The sequence below is a fragment of the Odontomachus brunneus genome, unplaced genomic scaffold, assembly GCF_010583005.1.
Source record: "Odontomachus brunneus isolate Ranch 3 - 2012 unplaced genomic scaffold, Obru_v1 Obru_scaffold_117, whole genome shotgun sequence".
In the NCBI taxonomy this organism is placed as follows: Eukaryota; Metazoa; Arthropoda; class Insecta; order Hymenoptera; family Formicidae; genus Odontomachus; species Odontomachus brunneus.
This window is the reverse complement of record NW_022639567.1, coordinates 1,090,765-1,108,698: the sequence shown is the minus strand read 5'-3', so window position 1 is coordinate 1,108,698 and position 17,934 is coordinate 1,090,765. Positions and strand designations below refer to the sequence as shown.

At 34.1% G+C, this 17,934-nt stretch overlaps 1 protein-coding gene across 1 annotated transcript; it reads left to right on the top strand.

Moving 5' to 3' along the window:
- Positions 1 to 285: 285 nt before the first annotated feature.
- On the top strand, positions 286 to 8,886 carry LOC116849484 (peptidyl-alpha-hydroxyglycine alpha-amidating lyase 1-like). Its single transcript, XM_032826673.1, has 6 exons — positions 286 to 798; positions 1,024 to 1,210; positions 1,732 to 2,352; positions 3,031 to 3,447; positions 3,692 to 3,892; positions 5,636 to 8,886. The coding sequence occupies exons 1-6, from the start codon at positions 697 to 699 to the stop codon at positions 5,842 to 5,844; spliced, it is 1,737 nt and encodes a 578-aa protein (XP_032682564.1). The 5' UTR covers positions 286 to 696; the 3' UTR covers positions 5,845 to 8,886.
- Positions 8,887 to 17,934: the final 9,048 nt, after the last annotated feature.

The window sequence follows — 17,934 nt, the reverse complement described above, 5'->3', positions numbered from 1 at the left end:
CTCCAAAATTGTTCTATTTGAAGCATTCACACTTTCGGTATGTACAAGCGGAACTTGTGGATTAGGCAAATATTACGCTACCTAACAATTTGAGATTTTACACTAAATTTTCTTTCTCCTTTTCGTCACATATTGAGCGATGCTCCTGTTTATTTTTGTACGTGCTTTCATTTACAATTCTTTATAATCAATACGACGTAAACTTTGTAGAAAAATGTCAGTATTCTGTCGGTAAAGTATTCAGCTTCAGCATCCTCTTAATGGTTCGCCGTCGGTAAAGCTCGTGCCAAAACATTATGGCGTTATGTCTGACGCCACTTGTTGGAAATGTGTGCATTCTCTTGACACGTCGACATTTGTGCTGCGAATTTTTTTTTTAAACGCCGTTGTCCGGCGTTATCGAGCGCGTGTCTCACAATCATAGCAGACGTATCCATAAATAGATCCAAGTCCTAGATAAAAGTGACAATTGATCTCGTGACAGCTGTCTACCTGTCGTGTGCGATCGAACATATCGAAACGTGCAGCATCGACGCGACTCGGCGAAACATCTGACGTGGTCTGCCGAAGTATTTCTGTGATCTTACAAAGTTATGTGGATCTTGCGTGCGATCCAGCATCGCGGAGGTCATCGATATTTACGATATTGACGAAATATATTGGATACACGGGAACACCTGATGACGCTTTCGCGAAATGATGCCGAGTCTTCAATATGACATTGCTTGCTTCGTTTTAATTTTACTTTCTATTTTAATACACGTCAAGGCGGATGCGCAGGATACCTCCAATGCTCAGGTAATATTGCAAATGGTTACATGCATATGTGGTGTAGAAGAAAATTTAGTACATATGAGTGAGTCTTTGGTGTTTGTCACATATGTCATATCAACACATTAAGATCATTATCTCATTTGATATCATACCTAAATTATGAATCTTTCATGAAAACTGAAATTGTTCTTGAAAGCATTATACACAAACAGAAATGTGAAAGCAACAAACTTTTTTTCTGTATTGTAGCATTTCTCCAATACAAAATTTAATTCTAATGAATATTTGGAGTATCCTGACAATGAGGAGAGAGATAGAGAAGCCTTGGCACAATTGGATCAGATGCAGCATTCAAAAGACACCTATCTAAAGACTAATGAATTTGCTAATCATCCTGATAATAAGGAATCAATAACTCCAGAAACCTTGGATAAAAGTACGTTTACTCGTGTATATTGGAAAACGACAGACAGAATTAAATTGGGAGCACATCAAACTGTCCAAAAAAATATAGAGTTATAAAATTAATAATATAATTAAGAGCCCTAAATTCTAATATTATTAATTAATAATAATAATTAATAATTATCACAGGTAAGTCAGTAATAACTCTCAACTTTGAATTTAGTGTGTTCCCAATTTCATTGTCTAAATCATTTCGCAATCTACTGTATATTAAAAAAAAACATGGTAATGGCAATTATAAAATAACTAAGGCTTTATTTGCAATAATTATGAAATAGTTTGTTGAACTATATACATTATAATATATATTTTGTAGTAAGTAAAGCTTCAATTACAATAACCACAAAATAGTTCATTAAACTATATACATTATATTCTATGTGCAAAACTCATATAATTGTCACTTATGTAGTTGCTATTACCATGTCTTTTTCTCTAAGTGCAGGCAAAGATGTGATTCATATTTTCTAATGTTTTTTATACTTTCATCAGACATAGTATGGGACCGACAATGGGCAGCACAATTAAATCTCACTCAAATATCAGCTGTTTCTATGGATCCAAGTGGCAATATCGCCATATTTCACAGAGGAGATCGCATTTGGGGATTTGATACTTTCGACAAAGAAAACAAATTCAATCGCGCCTATGGGCCAATAGCGCAAAATACTATTATACTTTTGGATAAGAGTGGGAAGACGGTATTAGAATGGGGTGATAACATGTTTTATCTTCCTCATGGTCTGACTATCGATCAGTCCGGAAATTATTGGATCACGGATGTAGCGATGCATCAGGTATTCAAGTTCGATGCTCAAGAGGTAGAGAAGCATATGAGCGAATTGAAACGCGCACAATCTAGCACGAGAACGAGCGCGTCTGGTCGTCGTGGCAGTGCGTTATTCGAAACTAACGTACTGAAGCCATCCATAGTTCTGGGAGTGGCATTCGAGCCTGGTAACGACGAGAACAGATTTTGTAAGCCGACCGCTGTTGCTGTACATACCAATGGTGACTTTTTTGTCAGCGACGGATATTGCAATTCTAGAATAATCAAGTTTAATAAGAACGGGAAACGGATTCTTTATTGGGGACGACACTGGGGCATTGGAGGTAATAATAAAAATAAAATTCTCCGATTTCAACGATATCCAACTAATGTTTTAGAGTGAATCTGAGTAAAAATGTTTCTAATTAAATCAGTGAAAGAAGGATTTCATCGATAATCAGCGAATATTCATTGATTTCCAATGGATTTTCATTAATTTTCAATATTCCCATTTTACTGCTTCATCTTATATTTGATTGATTTTGTGACCAGTGGAAGAAAGATTTTACTACAAAATATGTCGCACAAATTCGTTATATCAATTCGCTATATTAAATCTAGCTTACTGCCCTTTTGCTTATGAAATTACCAACTTTCATGCGATCCAATGATATTATCTGTATTTGCAAACTGCATCAATAATAGGAACAGTCGCTATTATCAACTGATTCAACGAAATTTTACTGCTTGCGATGCTACCCAAACAATATAATGTCTAAAGTCGGGACATAAGACGTCTTAAAGATCATCTTTAAGATAGCTTTCAGGCGATTTACATATAAATGTTTTTAAGGCGTCTTAAAGATTATCTTTAAGACGTCTTATGTCTAGATTTTAGACATTATGTTGTCTGGATATATACTTGTAACCAGACAATCAGTTATAAATATAGCATTTTAGTGAGTAATACACTAATTGTACTTTAGAAGGTAGATTTTCAACTAAAACTGAACTTGTTTCAGGACCTGTCTACTCGCAATTACCTCCGCCGAACGCGTTCGTCGTCCCACATGCTCTAGCTCTCGCGAGCACGTTGAATTACATTTATGTTGCCGACAGAGAGAACGGCCGAATTTCGTGTTTCTTTGCCAACAATGGTACATTCCACAAGGAGTACAGCCATACTGCTATCGGTACAAAGATCTACAGTGTCGCCTATGCTCGAGAAAAATTATATCTAGTCAATGGACCCAATCAGTACACGTCACGCCCTGTACCGGTACGAGGTTTCGTGCTCGACATCCATTCCGGGAAAATAGTCTCAGTATTCGGACCCAAGGACAACATGAATAATCCACATGATCTCTATGTGACGGAAGATGGTGCCGAGATATATGTAGTAGAGTTAAACAATCACAAGGTTTACAGATTTCTACAAGGTACATAATTCTTTGAAATATATCCGTTATTTTTACTTCATCACAGATTCTATGTAAGAATTTTTTCTTTGTTTTTTTTTATTCTTTTTCATATGTAAAAATCCCTCTGTTATTTTTGCTTTATCAGATTTTATATAAGAATTCCTTATGATCTATTCATTATTTTTATTTTATCAGATTGTATGTAAGAGAGAATTCCTTAGAATGTATCTGTATGTAAAAAAAATATCTAATTATTTTACAGGTGTAAATGACTCAACGTATTCTGAAAATTTAGTGTCTGCCAATCATCGTCGACCTAAGATTTTAGTACATCCTGATACTAAAGATACCAATGAGAAAACTAATATGACAAAATTGATACTAGGTCTTGGCTCAGCGGCCATTTCGTTTATTATAATATGTGTCGCAATTGCTGCCATTATAGCAAGATGTCAGAAAAGAGGTAGAACATATCATTATGATGAAGCAACAATCGAACTTTCTAAGCTAGTCGAATAGAAAAAAGTGCTCGCTTGGCTGTCTATCTTTCATTACAACTATAATATTATGCAAGCATGTTAATTTAATTTTTCGACATATTTATCAGTACAGTCTATTGAATGATCCTTTCTTCCTGTTTATTAAAACACATTTATTGAAATTTATAGATATTATTAATTTTATGAGTATTTATTTTATAAACATTTTATGAATTTATTGAAAAATAAGTGTAGAATATAGAAAAAATTCTAAACATGTGTGATATACATGTGTGATATGTGTATAATGTGACAGGAGAAAAGGAACGACATATCTCTAATATATTTTCCTGTAGTCGCAGCTATATTTATAAATATTTCCCAGGTAGCACATATTATTCAAGAATATTTTCGACACTTTTCACAAAAATTATAAGATGTTACATATGTTCAGAGAACGTATATGAAATCAATATGTGCTACTAGGGTTTCTATATATTTTTTTCTTTGACTGTATGATAGTTGTAATTTTTATACTCGTACACATACAAACGCCTCAGTAATGACAAACTTATTTTGTTCCTTATTTTGTTGAAGTATTCATAATGTATGTTTATTTATCTCAAGTAATTTGTCTTAACCCTTGATTTCAGGCTTTAACTTATTATTTCATATATATATATGCACTATAGTTAGAAAATACCACATACTGCTAATTTTTTGTACTTATGTGTCGTGTAAATATTGTTTAAAGTTTGTGAATGTCTTGAGGATATGTCGTGATGTATTATGATCTCCAGCAGATCTCTACGCACTGTATAGTATATTGTATCTTTTGTAGTTTGTAACATACATTGCATCTTGGTCCTTTCTCCTACCTCTCTTTTACGTTATTATTTATTTATTGCGATGTCTTATTCATTGTACACAAATATACTTATTAATTCAATTTCACAAATATACTTTTTAATTCAATTAAACATAAATATACTTATTAATTCAATTACACAAATATACTTTTTAATTCAATTTCAAATTTATTTTACTCCCTTGTACTCCCCTTCTTCCTCTCCTATCCTATACCTATACCTTTCCCAAACATATATATTGCATATTGAGTATCACTCAATGTTTAACATCCATGAGCAACAAAGATAGAATGACGCTCGCGAGCGTTGCGAGCGTGTAACGGAACGTGCCCAATGATCTACATAATGAGTGTAATTTTTTCGTCGTTTCAATGTGCTGAAAGCATCATTCTATCTTTATCGCTTATTACACGTGTCGAAAGAAAGCAGAATAAGTAATGCTAATTTCGTGCTTTCGGCAAATTTATATTTCATTATATGACAAACTGATAAATTAACTCTCTGTAAATAAGAATGTACCGTGAGAATATTGTGGACTCTAACCTGTTTAAGAGACAACATTTATAAAGAGTGCAAAACAAACTTGGGCTTTTTTAACTGCGCATACATAAGGTTTGTTTTTCGTTCCTGCTCTGCTGAACTGGTGCAATAAGTTAGAGCGAGAAAAAATAAGTCAGCGCTGAAAATCTATAGTTCATATTATGTATTTATAGATTTTCAGCGCTATTAGTAATTTTGAAACAGCCATAACGAACGTACTAAAAAATTGTAACGGTTGCGCGGAGCGGATCGTGGCGATTCGACGGTTTTCTGTACATAAGATTGAGCGAGTATATGCTTACGTTTTCATTCGCACAGGTTGTCTACTCACGATGCGGAAGAGAATGCGTTGGGAAGCGGAGAGACGGGAAAACTTCAAGCTCTCCAGCCTGCTGGAGAATCGCCGGGGCCGGAGTTTCAAGTTCCTGGAGAAACGGCCGAACACTCGCGATTTTAACAAGCTGAACACGGAGCCGGAAACCTCGGAGGACGAGCGTCCCGAGAACAGTCTCGCGAAGGTAATTTAAGGCGTTCAACGAAAACGCCGAGGTATCGCGTCAGTATTACCGAACCGAGACAACAAATTCATGCCCGCTCGCTCGCTGATGTCCGAGATGTTCGCGGGATAGGCGCGAATTGCACTCCCGTTTGAATTGACGGACAACAGCGCCGACGATTGCCGAGCGTATCCGAATGCGGCCGAACGATAACGCGCGGGATTCCAGCGCTTCGGTATACTTACGATCGCATGTACAGGGTGAGTTATTTGACATTACCACTTGGGATAACGCGTTTACCATGAAAGATTTTAACCTGGATGGCGCCGGAGATTTCAAGATTAAGGAAAATGTCCCAATAATTAAACCTTGTTCCAATGATTGAAACATGAAAAACATATTTGTAATAAAGTCTTTGAAATTTTGTTAAAAGATATTTATGCTCCAATTTGTAACGTTATTTAAAGACATTATTCAATTCCTAAATCTATTGTTTCAGTATTGTTTCAGTAATCAGGATATGATTCATTTTTTAGCTCAATTACTGCTACAACTGGCATTATCTGATCCCTGGTAAAAGTTGATAGAGAACGATAGAATAAAATTATCGTTTTCTATCGTTTTGAATATGGATTTTGGTTCGTGAATTCACAAATGTGAATACGATATACGATAGAATACAATAGATAGTGATAGAATTTCTATCGTCAGTTTCCTATCCCAGGTAGCACATACACGTTTTAAAAATGTTTTATAAATGTTAGAACCAAACCTTTCATAACCGTTTCCAAAACGTTTCTGAAACGTTTTTCATGAGTAAAAATGTCCACTCAAAAAACGTTAAGTGAAACGTTATTTTTGCGAACAAAATCGTTGAAGAAACGTTTTATAAACGTTTTATAAACGATTCATAAATAAGGTTTCAGAGAGATCCTGTTAAAAAGTTTCTTATTGGTGCTTTACGATTCTGAAACTACAAATACTTTTAAGAAACGTTTCTGATACATGTATGCGCTATCTGAGTATATAATACAAACAGAACCCGATTTTTATAGAACTAGATAAAATAGGATGCTGACGCTTGCGAACGATAGAGCTTATAGAAAACGATAAAAATTGGTAGAAATTCTATCGTTCTCAATCGTTCTCTATCAACTTTTTTTACCAGGGATATATTTAATTAAAATTATAGTTGATATTTATATTGATTATTTTATTTCTTATTATTTCTTGAAAGAGAGAGACAGAGAGAGATAGAAAGAGATCGTTGACGAAGGTTCTATATAAACATTAGTTTTCTTTGTAATTTTACTAATCACTTATTAATAAAAAAAACAAAATCGATTGTGCTTTTTTATTAACTTATTTATTGGAACATTTACCTTACGTCAACGCGGATTGTTTACGTATTTTTTACATAATGTGTATACGGTGATTTTTCGTGTAGACAACATAAATTATATGAAATATTGCAAATTATATCAAAATATATAAAAAAAAAACAATTAAATTATAAGACAGTTACCGTATTTGTATTTTAAATATTAATTATAGATATAAAGTTTAAAAGGAAAATAAAACAAGTTGAAATTTATATTTCATTACATGACAAATTAGTAAATTAATTCTCTGTAAGAATGTACCTTCCCACATAGCAGAAAATTTAAAAGATGTACCAAATACATTCAGAGAATTGCTAAATATTCGCATAAGTTCTCAGAATATCCTAAAAATATTTCGAGGACTTTTAAATGTCCACACAAGTCCCCAAGATATCCCTTGTGCTATGAGAGTTGAGAATGTTATGGACTCTAACCTGTTTAAGAGAAAACATTAATAAATTTACATCAAAATTCTAAAGGTTAAATATATACTTTTCTTTATCATTTTTTTAACAAGCCATCCTACAAAACATAACGTTTAAAATCGGAACATAAGACGTCTAAACAACGTCTTAAAGACGTCGGAATGGAAGACATCTTTAAGACGTTTTTAAGATGTCTTTAAGACATCTTATGTCCCAATTTTTGACGTTGTGTTGAGTGAGATATATTCTTTGAACGATATTCATTGATTACTAACTGTCTACATAGACGACATATCATACATAATTTACGTTGTCTACACGTAGACGTAGAGTATCACAATATACACGTGAACATCCGACTTTGATTTTAATGGAGAATTATTAGAGATAGATAGGAACCCAGATAGTACAGAGATAAATAGAAGATCATAGAAAATTCATTTAAGAATATCTACAGAATTAAAAAATGAATATTTTGTAAACCCTTGACGATTTAATCACAATCAGCTCGCCTTGAAGTATTCTTGAAAAATTTATCAGAATGAATATTTTACGACTAAGTGCTTCGCATACTTTAAGAATTTATGAGGGATTGCAAACGTTTTATTTGTTATAATTATTTCCTATAACTGTGTTCAGTAGATGCCTATATTACTTTCAGTATTTTGTGTCTGTCGTATCATAATTGGAATGTTTTTCATAAATAAATATTACGATATAATAAAAAAAGCGATATTTTTAACACTTCATTAAATTGTAAATATGATTGAACTGGGTTCAATATATTGTATTTTTATAAATTACCAATTTATAACCTAAAAATAATCATGTTTAATACGTTTCTTTTTTAATTCTATATAATCTTTATTTAATTTCTTTCTTCCTTTATGTGATTGGAAACTAATTGTATTTTAATTAAACAAGTTCAAGGCTCTTGACACGAATCGAAACAAATGATTAATAAGGCAAATAAGAGCCAATAGCCGATCTCAAAGACGCACTTATCAATTTAATCAAACCAATAGCTTATGTTTACAAAAATTCAAATGTTTCGGTCCCGTTTTGGACCCTCTTCAGTGAAGTTACAATTAAGCAACCTAGCCAATTTTTAAAAGCTCTCTAATATTAACTACTATGCTTGTGCCATCAGATCTACCAAGGTAGATCCGAAAAGCCAAACGCATATTACATATTCTTAAATACTTTTAGAATTGTATTTGTGGGACTTGTGTCTTAGCTATATATGACAATTATTATTTACTATGTAAAGCAATATATATACAGCAGAGGGGAATATGTAAATAAAAATATACATGTGCAGAGAAATATATATAGATCCGTGGGCAACTTCAGTCAACTGAAGTGTCAAAAGAAGAAGCCCACGGATCTATATATATTTCTGCACATGTATATTTCTATTTATATATTCCCCTCTGCTGTGTATATAAATATATATATATTGCTTTATATAGTAAGTAATAATTGTTATATATAGCTAAGACACAAGTCCTGAAATACAATTCTAAAAATAATTAAGAAAAAATATGCAATATTGAAAATGCGTTTGGCTTTTCGGATCTATCTTGGTAGATCTGATGGCACAGACATATTGCATTAGTAATTAAGAGCTTTGAAAAATTAGCTGGGTAGCTTAATTGTGACTTCACTGAAAAGGATCCAAAACGGAACCGAAACGTTTGAATTTTTGTAAATATAAGTTATTGTACATCTATTGGTTTGATTAAATTGATAATTTAATTATTTTTATTATTTTATTTAGAACGTAAAGGTAATTAATAATAATATTATATCAATATTTTAATATTCTCCACTGAACAATATAAGTATTACGTATATGTGTTACAAGCATATATAAATATATATTATATAAGCATAAATCGTAACATCAGATATCAAAATCATATCCTTACACATCTTTATAGTATATTGCATGTTTTAATAATTCACTTTTCAATACGTCTGAAAATTAATTATTCGAGAAAAAACAAGTTTTGTAAAATGTCTCCCATTTTACTCGCTGAAGAAACATAATGAGATTAAATAAATAATTTTTTTAAGATAATATCATTTAACTTTATTATATTTTCATTTTTATTTTTTCACAGTAAAACTTGTATTTTTTTATAGTGGATATTTCAAAAAATATTTTACTGCAATACAAAGAGAGACAGAGAGAGAGAGAGAGAGAGAGAGAGAGAGAGAGAGAGTTGATTAATTTATTTCTAGTATGTTTAACATTTATTTAAACATTACAGTTTCCATCATTCCTTAGATTCCTTTATGATTAAAAATCGCATTAGCGATATAAAATTATGCGCGATTCAAAATTGCGTTTGCGAAATAAAATCGTGGGCGATTTAAAATCATATTTGCGATATAAAATTGTGATGCATTTATTGCGATTTTTAAAAAAGATTGTATCGTGAATTTCATAAATCCCTACCGGCGTTTAAGATCAAAACCATGGAGGTACAAAGTATTTCACAATCTTCAATTGCTAGTCTTTATTGAGACAACATTAGTTCTTTGGTTATTTTAATATTTATATGGTTGAGTGGAGAATTATAACGTTGAAGTGTGATGTTATTGTTAATTAATATTTATTAAATATTTAGTAGTCCTTTTTGTACTCTTAAACACTAATCCCTCTTGAAATCATAAAGTATACAGCTGTTGAAACGGAATAATTCTATATAAATACTTCAAGAAGCTCTGAAGAATCCCAATCATGTTGTATGTAATTTCCTGAATCACTTTTATAGTATTCTTCTACGAATTGCTATAGTATTCTTCTAAGAATTACAATTCAGGAAAAGAGAGAAACTTCGAGAATATTTGAAAAATTTATTATGGCTATCTGGGGAAGATACCGTATGAGTGTGTGCTAAATGTTGCAAGCCAAAATTGAATATGTAAGTCAGATTACAATATAGAATCACATTTTCGATTCGTTATATTTTTACTGAACTTTACGTTTGTACCTGTTATACGTATAAAAGAGAGATATATATTATTTATATGTATGTATATAATTGTATCTTCATAAATAATTTGTTTCTTCTCTTTCTTTTTGTTTTTTCAAATCTTTGGTAATCAATAATGGACAAATCGTTATACTCGTTAAGTAAATAGAAAAATTGAGAGATTCATAGAAAAAATATACAAATCTGAGCACATACTTTAAGTGCCAAATAATTAAACGACGAAAAATCATTTGAAATGGTAATGTTAAAAGCTTGAACCATGTAAACATTTTATAACCATGCATGTTTTTCGCTCGATCGTTAAATTAAACGAGAGCATTTGCATTTTGGAACAATGTTTTCTCGATTTAATAAGAACCTGGTCATTATACGAGATAATCGTGCATGAAAGTGGGGCTTATCTGGAACGGAAGAAATTAGGTCCTGTTCTTTTTAACAACAGCTTTTAGAAGCTCTCACATTTTTATTTATTCTTGAAAATAAAGTAAAGATAAAAACTCATTAACTTGGATTTTCATCGATTAACGTCACTTATGTTTATTTGAACAAAATGTACAGAGAAGAAACGGAACATCTGCACATAAATTTATTAGATTTACTCGATTAAGTGCGAGCATATAGATAAGAGTAGATATAAAAGCGTAGATATAAAAGAACGGACTCATCGATTATTTTGAGACGAGGAAACAAGTTCGATGAACGCGTTTGTCCCAATCCGTAGTCGTATTTACGGAGGTTTATATAAATAACCGTGCTTGATGACAATGTGCCTCAAATTTTTCCAATTACATACAATTCGCATAGCGTATGTGCATACATGCGTCACGAGCTAACCTCTATGAAGTCTAAAGCTCGGTTAAAAATATTCTTTGCATTCACTCTTTTCAACCCTCCGCGTACAATGTTGGATCTGTGAAATTCGAACGAATATTCCATCACTCATCAACTTTCGCAAAGAGATCCGAGAAAATTTCAAAATAGCGCACATCTGTGTTTGCAAGTTTTGATTTTATCGGTCTACTATCTTATAACTGAGATTTTTCTATATTTCTGAAAGAAATGTGTCAAAAAATGTTGACTCTCAACAAAGTTATAGCAGTCTTATAGACAGTTGAGATTTTCTTATATCTCTGAAAAAGAATGTGTTTAAAAGTATTAATGAAAAAGAATGTGTTTAAAAGTATTAATGAAAAAGAATGTGTTTAAAAGTATTAATGAAAAAGAATGTGTTTAAAAGTATTAATTCTCAACAAGATCATAACTATCTTATAATTCAAGCTTTTTTATATTTCTGGAAAAAATTGTGTCCAGAAATACTAATTTTCAACAGCTATACTAATTTTCAAAGCTATTCAAATTATCGGGGTCCAGCAGATCCAAATTGTACTTCACGAAGAAAACTTCTACTCTATCAAGTTCTATTCTTCTAACTTCTATTCTATGTTTAGAGAGAAAATCTATGTAATTTCAAATTGTTCTTTTCATATCTTTGGCTTTCCCAGAAGAGATATATTTTACATTGAGACGATTATAGAAATTTTTAAAGCTGCTGATTCCAAACTTAGCAATATTTAAATTTAAAGTAGCGAACTCAAAGTGGCGGCCATGGAAACCTAAAATATCGATATATTTAAAATATGAGTTTGAAAATTAGGTTTTTCTCTGATCATTGCTTACAAATAAAATAAAAATATTTTAATTTAAAATAATAGATCTCAAATTGTGGCTACAATGAACTGAACATATTTATTTTCAACTAACTTCTTTCCATACTTATTTTCGACAAGTTAAAATTTGCTGTTCCCTACATCGATTGGTTGTGGATATAATTATGTAACCTTTATAAGTAATTACTTATTAACTATATACTACTACTTATCAACAAAACGCGACTCTTTCTTCTATGAATTGCTGAGCGAGACAGAGAAACGTCTGAGGAGACGTTATCAGTATGTTAGCTAAAAATTTGATTTTTGAAAAGTTTCAAATAACTATATTTTACTAAAAATATTAAATTTAAAAGTACACTAAAATTGTTTATATGTAGATTTAACTTTCCTCTCCGAAACAAGTCATAGAAATCGATAGGATTATTTGTTTAAAAGTCATGATTTGTTTCGTAATTGGGTCATATATGTCTCGCAGATACGAAAAGATGTTAAACAAATATTACATTAAAAGTTAATTGTTATATGCAACTATACAATTGTCACAGCCACAGTTCTTATGATACATAATGCTCAGTTAATACATCCTCACATATAGTTGTCTCAATCGAAGGAATATTTGTTGTCTCTCTGTTCTGCAGAACAAATACCATAATTGTGTAATCAAACAAACTCCGGAATGAAATTCGATCACAATTATGTGTATACTTTCGTCCGAGATAAAGTAGTCATGTCGCATGACGCCCGAAACCAACAAGCATCTTATTAAAGATATCCACCAAGAAAAAAAGGAACCGGCATCTCGTGCAGCACCATCCATGCTGCGCGCACATGTTTCTTCATTGTATTGATTGTTCTCCCGAACAATAGCATCGTGTGTCGTTTCTCTTCAGGAATATGGGAAAGCATTCTCATCCCAAGTCTCGAAAACGTTCTCGCGGACGTTCTCGCGACAATTCGCCAGCCAGAGATTCATCACACGAATATAGAGGTACCAAATCCTCCAAGTCGAAGCGTCCATGTGGGGAATCCCGCGGACATCGACACCTAAAGCTCGGCGTGGCCTCATCATGCCTATGTTGACGTCGTCTGCCCGGAACGCTCTTAATGTCTCCCCGATTGATAATCAACTTTTCAATGAGCAATATCTCATAAAAATAAAAGACGCTACAGCAGCCGATAAGTTAGTTCGCAGCGACATTACCACTATAACGCCGATACCTGCTAAATCGAATACTCAGAACAAGATGCGACCTTCCTTCGCCCAAAAGACTTCGTCCCAGGAAAATGCGAGAACCTTTGTCAACAAATCAACGCCTCGCCGGGGGGCAAGGGTTGCATTTCAGTCGGCGAGACATCAGTCGAGCTCTCAGACTAGGAGTCGTTGCCCCCGCGTGTAGAGATAAGCACAGTGGACAGGCTCGCGCACTTCTTCCAAGCCTGGACAGATCTCACTAACGACCCTGTCGTTTTAAGTGCAGTTTGTGGATACTAAATTCCTTTTCTTGTCACTCCTTTTCCGCGATCGCATTTGCAGGAACCAAGGTTGAGTTCTTCGGAGCAAAGGTTGTGCGCAGAGGAATTAGAGCGCCTCCTTTACAAAGGCGCTATACGCGAAGTACCTTTTTTATCGGATCAGTTTCTCTCTTCGTACTTTCTAATTGACGAATCGTCGGACACATAATGGCCTATTTTGAATTTGAAAGCGCTCAACGCTTACATCCTCCCGCTCCATTTTAAGATGGAGAATCTCGGAACCGCTATCCGTTCGATGTCTCCGGGCTGTTTTCTAGCGACATTGGATTTAGAAGATTCATATTTTTTAGTGCAATTCATGTGGATTTCCGTAAATACTTACGTTTTTCCTTCCAGGGACGTATTTTCGAGTTTTGTGCTTTACCATTCGGTCTTGCTACAGCCCCGTACATATTTACCAAAATATTACGGCCTGTGGCAGCTCACCTACGTGAACAGGGTTTTTCTACTTGTGATTTACCTTGATGATTTCCTGCTCCTTGGAGACTCTTTTGACCACTGCGTGGACAACGTAAAAACTACTCTTGCTGTGCTCGATAGTCTTGGCTTCGTTGTTAATCCTCAAAAGTGTAAACTCCTACAAAAAAATAGCTAAAATTCTTGATTTTTTGTTAAATTCATCCACTATGACTTTACTCAAGGAAAAACGTTTAGCCATCATGGAACGACTCGAGAAATAATCTCGGAGACATACCTGTAAAATTAGAGATTTTGCTAGTTTAATAGGCACCTTGCAGTCTATATATCGTAGAGTCTATATGTCCTTGCAGTCTATATGTCGTACAGTCCTCTATGGACAGGTGTATTTTCGCGATTTTGAACGCGAAATTTCACGCCTATATTGACTCAAATGATAATTATGATGCACGTATGACGATCCACTCCTCTCTTTTATCTGATTTTAAATGGTGGATAACTAGGCTCTGCTCTGCGCTCATGTCGCGTTCGATACAAAAACGGAAGTTCTCTCTTGAGATCTTTTCGGATGCATCCCTTACAGGTTGGGCCGCCTCTGTCGGGACACACAAGACTCACGATTGGTGATTACGCTTAAAGAGCGAGGAGTATATAAACTTTCTAGAATTAAAGACCGTTGAGTATGCCCTCAGATCGTTTGCGAGCAATTTACGTTCTCAAAATATCTTGTTACGCGTTGACAATACAACGGCGATCGCGTGCATTAATAAGGGTGGCTCCTGCCGTTTTCCAAAGCTTTTTACACTCGCCAAGTCCATCTGGCAATGGTGCGAGATACAAGATAAACATATCTACACTTCGTATATCCGATCTGCGTAAAACGTTGTTGCGGACAGGGAGTCTCGCTTCACTTCTAAGGATACCGAGTGGGAGCTTGCTTTCTCCTTTTTCACGAAAATTAGAAAACGATTCGGACCGTTTGACATTGATTTATTTGCCTGCCTACCGTGCTTATCTCTACACGCGGGGGCGATGGCTCCTGGTCTAAGAGTTCGACCGATGTCTCGCCGACTGAAATGCAACCCTTGCCCCCCGGCGAGGCGTTGGTTTGTTGGCAAAGGTTCTCGCATTTTCCTGGGACGAAGTCCCATTGGGTGAAGGAAGGTCGCATCTTGTTTTGAGTATTGATTTAGCAGGTATTGGCGTTACAGTGGTAATGTCGCTGCGAACTAACTTATCGGCTGCTGCAGCGTCTTTTATTTTTATGAGATATTGCTCATTGAAAAGTTGATTATCTATCGGGGAGACATTAAGAGCGTTCCGGGCAGACGACATCAACATAGGCATGATGAGGCCACGCCGAGCTTTAGACTTGGGATGAGAATGCTTTATGCTTATTCCTGAAAAGAAGCACTCGATGCTATTGTTCGGGAGAACAAGCAATACAATGAAAAAGCATGTGCGCGTAGCATTGATGGCGCTGCATGAGACACCAATTCCTATTTTTCTTGGTGGGTATCTTTAAAAAGATGCTTGTTTGTTTCGGGAGTCATGTGACATGACTACTTTATTTATTCGGACGAAACGTATAGCATAATTGAGAGATCCGTAGGGTTTGGTTACGTCGTGCAAAATTTAATATACTGTTCAGATATATACAGGCAGACAGCAAAGAAAGCCGATGTAGTACCACTTGCAGAATATCGCTTCCGAACAGCATCTCTGAGCGTTATCTAGGGAGAGAAGAGTGTCTTGGGCGTGCAGCGTTAGGTAGGTCAGTGGTTTAGAGCATTTACCTGGCAAGCGAAAAACCCGGCTTCGAGTCTCGGCCTAGCAAATCCGCGCTCTCAATATTTTTCTCTCTCTGGAACAAAAAGATACGCAGATCTCAAACGCACGGCGTCCCGCCGCCGCCGCGTCTCGTACGTCCTCCTTCTTCTATAGTTATAATCATTGTATGCATGGGCGAAAAATAATATTAATATTTTATTATGACAACTATATTTAAGCAAATGATATATCCTTAATATTTTCTCCGTGTGTATGTCCCAAAAAATACGATTATACGTGGAGGGTTAAACAAAGTTGACTTCTATCGCAAATAAGAGATAGCACATTGCGACACACACATTGTTGAACCGCACTTTATCCGATTAATTATTCTTACATGAAGATAAAAATACTAATTCCCGAACCTTCTTATTGTTTTAGTTTTTAAATACGAATATTTAAACTTTTAATATAGCATATATATATATATATATATATATATATATATATATATATATATATGTGTGCGTGCGTGTGTGTGTGTGTGTGTGTGTGTGTATGTGTGTGTGTGTGTAAGGTATCTCAGACTCTTCTCCGCAATTTTCATGGGAACGTAAAACGGATTGAGATGAACATAAAAGATGGAGTTGCATACTTATACATTAAATCAAATTGAGCAAAAAAATCCTCTACTTTTCAAATTTTCTTGAATGAAAAATGGCGGTATTTTTACTCGATAGTGAAAATACCGCCACTCGTAATCGCAAGAGTGAATGTTCCGCTTAAGATCAAAGTGAATTCTAACTCCATATAAGCAGATATTTTAATCGATTGGAGTGAATATGTTCCTCTGACGGTGCAACACATCAGATTCACTTTTCAGTTTTCAGTGAAAATATTGACTCAAAGATTCACAGTAAAAAATTCACCCTATAAAAGTGCAAGATGACTCAAATTCAAGTGACCCGGTTGTCATTCTGCTTTCCGAATGAAATCTCATTCCAGGAGATTTAGGGAGTACTATTTTGTAAATGACCACATAGAGTTTTAGATATTAATTAAAGAAGATTTGTGCATTATCGTGCACAATCATGTAACAATTTTCTTTTATTAATAACTAAAAATCTACGTGGTTTATTATTTACAAAATGCTAAAGGACTTTTTCGTTCAGTTTGACCGAATATACAAGTACATAACAGCATACATCGCTACACTGAGAGAAAAATTATCTTAAAATCAACAAATATTTCCTTGGTGGGTGCCATTAACATATTTACTTAAATCTACATTCTCTTTACTTAAATCAAATATTGTTTATTTAAATCAAGTAAACAATATTTGATTTAAGTAAAAAGAATGTAGATTTAAGTAAATATGTTAATGGCACCCATCAAGGAAATATTTGTTGATTTTAAGATAATTTTTCTCTCAGTGTACTACAGTTCATCTACTATCGCGCATGATCATTCACTAATCTTCTTTAATTAATATCTCAAGATTTACTGCGAATATCGCAAGATGATATGGAACACTCTGTATATCTTTTTATGTTAAAAGTTCAAATATTCTTATTGTTTTGATCTTTAAATGCCCCAAGTACGTGTCCAGGCATTGGTATTTTTACCTTACATGACTCACACGTAATACGTTGCGTCAACATATCACTACGGAACGGACATTAACACGAAATTTGGAGGGACACGATTAGTCGAACGTAGGATCTTACCCAAAAGATCTATTTTCCACTTAAATCTATTTAATATGTATATCTCCAATGCGTATATGCGATGTGTATCGCTGATATTCGAACTGTTGAATTTATCCGTGAAAGACTGCATATATCATACTTTGTTCCGCAAAGACTCGAATTCATTTGTCCCAATCGATGGAGTACTCGTATACTCCGTCGACATTTAA

Bases quoted from the DNA above. Each gene is read 5' to 3' on its own strand.
- LOC116849484 (XM_032826673.1), top strand. From the start codon at position 697: ATGATGCCGAGTCTTCAATATGACATTGCTTGCTTCGTTTTAATTTTA. The intron at 799-1,023 runs GTAATATTGCAA...TCTGTATTGTAG, and splicing joins AGGATACCTCCAATGCTCAG to CATTTCTCCAATACAAAATT. The intron at 2,353-3,030 runs GTAATAATAAAA...AACTTGTTTCAG, and splicing joins ACGACACTGGGGCATTGGAG to GACCTGTCTACTCGCAATTA.